Here is a 5,259-nt window from a genome sequence, read left to right on the forward strand (position 1 = left end):
GATTTTATAAAGCCAAACCACACAGTGCCTCACTGATGATGGCACACAACTGGAGCACACTGGGAGTCAACAATGACATGTAACTGTTCTAACCAGTTACTTTATACTTTAATAAAATGTTATTAAACGGACTACAGTGTGTTTTTTTGTTTGTTTGTTTGTTTTATTTTGGTGTTAGTGGCGCTTTGGCCCAGAGGCAAGGTCTCTATCATTGGTGTGGAACCCCAGGATTCACCTCCTGGGCAAGTTCGAATCCCGGTTAGGGCGGTTAATACCTTTCAGTGGACTCACCACCTGCAGGAAGGTTTGGGGGGTTGGTATGGTGCAGTGTGATAACTTTTAACCTTTTTATTTTGCAAAACTGACTCTATCTTCTTTTTCCAGATCATACCTGTACAATGACTGTCAAAATAAGAAGACTGAAAGATCGTCACAAAAGGTGTGTGTGAGTGCAGGAGGTGGATCAAATATACTAATGTGGGCGAAACAAACCCATTTTGTCCTGATACTTGATACTTGCTATTTATCTCTTCACAGGATTTTAAAGAAAATGAGAACAAAGGTCCATCAGAAAAAGATATAAATCAGATCAGAAAAGTGACAGCTTCTGGTTCTCAAGCCATAAAACCAACTGGCCCAAAGGAATTTGGATTTAGTAACAAAATTAACATAAAAAGCAACATTCTTGCAGAACGGCAAAATCCTAGGTGGTTCGCTGCATCCAGCAGTTCTGCCAAGACCAACCCAGAACTGAAAGTGTCTAGAACTAATCCCACCAAAACTACTGCAGTTGGTCAAATTAAATCCCAACCCACCAGAAAAAAAAGTGCATTAGTTGACAGCAGGTATCGATGCGTTTCAAATGCTGTATGCCAAGTTCCAGAGAATTCAGGAGGTGGCCGCGTTAATCTGGGCCCTTTAATCAAAACAAAAACCGGTCTCATTCCTGCAGTGACACATACAAAAAAGATATTGTCATCTGTCAAAGTCTCCCGTCCTACAGTAGCTGATATCACAAATACTGCTCCTTGTGCTCCAAACATGTCAAGATTGAAAAGTTTGTCATCAATCCCTTTTTCACAAAATTCCACAGTGGTTCAGCGGAAATTTACTACCGTCAGTTCAGTTAACAAACCTGTCAATCAAAGAGTGACTGAGAGTGCAGACACTGCAGTCCACGGTGTGGGCAGGTTGAACTCAAAACCGCCAATGGTTTATTCTCAGAAATTGAAATCATTAGATAAAAGAACCATTCCAAGAACTACAAATTCAGCCAGCTTGTTTGCAGAAAAGTCATCATTGCACAAGTCAGTACCTAGAGATAAGAAAAATGTCCTCCAGAGTGAAAATGTCCAGCCAAAAAAGGACAAAGAGAGTGCAGACACTGGGAAAAGACAAACAGCTGCCTTACGTCAAAGAGAAACATGGGAGACCACTACAGACACTCAGAAGATAAAAACACACATTCCAGCCAATGCATTAAAATCCCAAGCAGGTGGAAACAAAATTGGTGCTTCGGTTATGTCGATGAGAGTGTCCCGGCTTGGAAAGTCCTTCTGTCACACAGGCCCAGATGTAGGCACGAAGACACCAAAACTACCAGTCAGGCTGATTCCAAAGACCGAAGTAAAGAAAGTTACCGCAGCCCAAGAGGAAAGAATGTGAGTAAAACAGCAGCACAAACAAAAAACACCTACAGAAACCCAAAAACAACTGTTGTTCAGCCCCAGTGGTTGGTATTAAAATTTTTATTAGGATATCATACAATGTGTTGTTTTATCAACCCAGTCTCTTTCTATATATTGTTCAAAGGCGAAAACTGCAGGAATGGCGAGAAGCTAAGGGCATATCCTACAAGCGTCCCGCAATGCCTGTGAAGCCTCAGGTCAAGCCTGCTGCTGAAACACCGCAGCCATTTTCGACGGCCAAGAAGGAGGAAGACGACGCCTACTCATTGATCAGTGCCGTGGACAGGTCCCTGGATGACTGCATCAAATTGCTCAAAGATGTGTGTATGAAGCAATGTTGTTTGTACTAGTAGACCTGCGATTATGTTCGACAGGAAGTGTGACGCTGAAGGCCCGGGGCTGAGCAGTATTGACACCAACTGAATTTTAGTTTAATTTATTATTATATTAACATGTCAGCAGAGGAGTGCTTACACTAGTGACATGTCAAGACAAGTAATGTCTGAGTTTTTGAGTAGGATGACCTCTCAAGTCACAGGTTCACATTCTAATCTTTGTCCTCTGGCACATACTTGGCAGCTGTTGTTAAGATGATTGCTTATGTTGAAATATTTGACAACGGGTTTTTTTTTTAGCAAACATAAAAGGTAAAAACCAATCCCCAAGCCACATCGTAGTGCCCATTAATATAACTGGGAGAGTGTAAGTACTCCGGGGCAAATACGCAACAGTAACGAAAGTTGTCTCGGAACATTCAGAATAGGAATGTAAGAAAATATCGATACACGGAAATATCACAATATTTCCTTTCACGATACCATATGGATATTCTACAGTGCTGCATCGACATTTATATTACTTATTGTTATTTTATTTCCTCTCTACTTAATACAAATGTCGATCTCTCTGTTACAATTTTAGTACCTGATGTTTAGCACGTAACAATATTGTGTGTGTACTTTGAATAGTTTTAAAAAAAACTCAATATTTTGCTCCCATAGTATCACAATATATCGTACCATTGCCCCTGTATCGTGATACATATTGAATTGTCAGATTATTGCCAATATTCTTTTCCAAAGACCTGCACATAATATTTCTGATCCTTTGATTAAATGTGTGTTTGGTAAAAACTGCAGGGTTGCCCACCGGACAAGGTGAAGCAGGTTCTGTCCCGACTGCCATCAGTGTCTCAGAAATTTGCCAAATACTGGATCTGCCAGGTCAGACTGATGGAACGGGAGGATAACCTGGATGTTCTGCCCATCTTTGAAGAAGCTGTCCGTGTGGTTTTAGAGGTAATGTGAGAATCACAGAAGAGTTCTCTACAGTTGTGGAATGTTCTTGTTGAAGTTGTGGGGTCCATACCAGTGCAGTGAATAATACAGCTCTACAGTGAATCATACAGGTTCCCTCGGGCTTACCGTATTTTCTGGACTATTTGTATTTATATTTATAATATTTGTACTTCCTGTTTTTGTCTTAATGCTCTTCCAGGTTACAGTATACAATGCTAAAGAGAACTGAGCTTCTATTGTTGATATACTCAGTCCTCTTCAAAATAGACACTTAAAAGTAAATAAATAAACCTTTTTTGTTTGTTTGTTTTTTTGTTTTATGTGTTTCTTTTTTTTTCTCTCTCCTAGCCAGTAGATGAGTTGCGGATGGTGGTGTTTGAAATTCTGAAGAAAAAGGACATGCGAGGTAATGAGTTCATCATCGTATCATACAACCTCGTCTGTTCTTGTACTTTTATTATTTTTGTTTGATTAACTCTCTGTGTACACAGTTGGTTAAAATTTCAACAGCTCTTGCTCGAATACTTCTACTAGATTTTGGCAGAGCCAGTAGCAGGGAGCAACATCTGTGACTTGTAAACATTCTGATCTTGGAGATTAAAAGCACACGACAAACAAAACTATTTGAGAATAGACATTAGTTCTTTCTGGACACATTTTTTCTGTTAAAACCATTTTTCTTTTACACTGCAAAAACTCCAATGACTTTTTGACATGCTGCTCCATTCTATAAATCTCTACACATAAAAAGGTGGACTTTTCAGACATCTAATTAAGGTGGTATGGAAAGGTCCAACCTGCAAAATAGAAAAAAGAAAGTTGTTTTTCTTTTTTTATATATTTTTTATAAAACGAATACCATATATTATATACAGTGTTAAGTATGGCTAAGTATGGCACACGTTCCAGCCTGCCACTAGAGGACAGTTGATATTGGGAGCGGGATTTAAAGTGAAGTAATTTTTGTTTGTGCTAATAAACCTGAATATTCCTAAAACAAACTCACGATGCTAGCAACTGCTGTGGCTGTGTCAGTACTTTAAAACTCTTTTAAGATTTAAAGTATTGATTAAATTTTTTTTCTATCTGCTGTTTACAGCATCTGAAGTTAAGGAGAAAGGAAAACTCCAAGCTTTAACTCTACCCACTTCTCCTGAGAACGACAACACAGTGATGACCCCTAAACCTAGCAGAGTCCTGCTGACTGGAGAGAAAGGAGCGTCATCCGTGGTCAAGTATAAGATCACGGCTACTCCTGGGTAGGTTCGACGCTATGTATCAATGTTACAGCTGTCAGTACTGCACGCGTTTCTAAAATTTACAGGACACGACTTTTAGAGTGATTAGAGTGATTATCGTAATTCAGCCTGGTGTAACCACATATCCGTAATGGTGCCTTCAGTGACGCAAGCTGTGAATTGCAGCCACATACTTAAATAGTGGTGCAACAATACACGCGTCTGTATTGAACCGTTAGATACGCACTATGAATCGAAGGAGATTAGTCACGATGCTGCGTGTGGAAATTTAATTACGAGTAAATGAGAGACAGCTGGCAAACGTGGAAACCGAACGTTACGAAGTGTCGCATTCTTCTCTTTCCTCAGCCAAAAAGGAAAACCAGGACGGCTGGAAGGGCAGGTGATTCGATTCCTCACGCCGGTTCGACGTTCAGTGCGAATCGAGAGGGCATCAGCCTTATATCCCAAGTCTCTTCAGGACCACGACGTGTGCGTGTCCTCCTTCAGGGACCTGATCTCAGAGTTGGAAGGAGAGGAGGAGAAGGAAGGGAATGTCAGCCCTTCCATTAGTGACACTCCGTTATATATCTACAGACAGAATGAAGCGCTGGAAAACAAGGTGTCCGTCCAGCTGGTCTATGATTAGGTTCGACGGGTGTTCACTTCTGTAATTGTTTCCCTTTTTATTTGGGATGGTTAAAATGTTGTGATATATTTTCATTAAAAAAAATAAAAGTTTTGTTATGTTTTTGTTAATAAGAGTGGTTGGTTTGTTAATAAAAGTGGTTGGTTTTTATTCTTTGTGTAAATTGTTGTGTAATTATTTTATTGTTGGTTAAACAATTCTTCTTTTTCTTTCGGCTTTGTCCCTTTTTTTTTCAGGGGTTGCCACAGCAGATCATTGATTTCCATCTCTCTCTGTTCTCTGTATCTTCTACTCTGACTCCAACTATCTGCATGTCCTCCCTCACTACATCCATATATCTCCTCTTTGGTCTTCCTCTCTTTCTCCTACCTGGTAGCTCCATCTCT

At 40.0% G+C, this 5,259-nt stretch overlaps 1 protein-coding gene across 1 annotated transcript in view; it reads left to right on the forward strand.

Annotated features, from left to right (window-relative positions):
* Positions 1 to 5,030, forward strand: part of ckap2l (cytoskeleton associated protein 2-like) — a 16,057-nt gene extending 11,027 nt beyond the window's left edge. The window contains exons 3-9 of the mRNA XM_008336291.3: positions 385 to 439; positions 538 to 1,661; positions 1,813 to 2,008; positions 2,828 to 2,986; positions 3,335 to 3,392; positions 4,086 to 4,245; positions 4,594 to 5,030. Of these exons, the coding sequence (XP_008334513.1) occupies positions 385 to 439; positions 538 to 1,661; positions 1,813 to 2,008; positions 2,828 to 2,986; positions 3,335 to 3,392; positions 4,086 to 4,245; positions 4,594 to 4,873 (2,032 nt within the window). The 3' untranslated portion in view covers positions 4,874 to 5,030. The remainder of the gene's footprint in view (positions 1 to 384; positions 440 to 537; positions 1,662 to 1,812; positions 2,009 to 2,827; positions 2,987 to 3,334; positions 3,393 to 4,085; positions 4,246 to 4,593) is intronic.
* The last annotated feature ends 229 nt before the right edge of the window (positions 5,031 to 5,259 follow it).

This window comes from Cynoglossus semilaevis, chromosome Z (genome assembly GCF_000523025.1).
Source record: "Cynoglossus semilaevis isolate Cse_v1.0 chromosome Z, Cse_v1.0, whole genome shotgun sequence".
Taxonomy (NCBI): Eukaryota; Metazoa; Chordata; class Actinopteri; order Pleuronectiformes; family Cynoglossidae; genus Cynoglossus; species Cynoglossus semilaevis.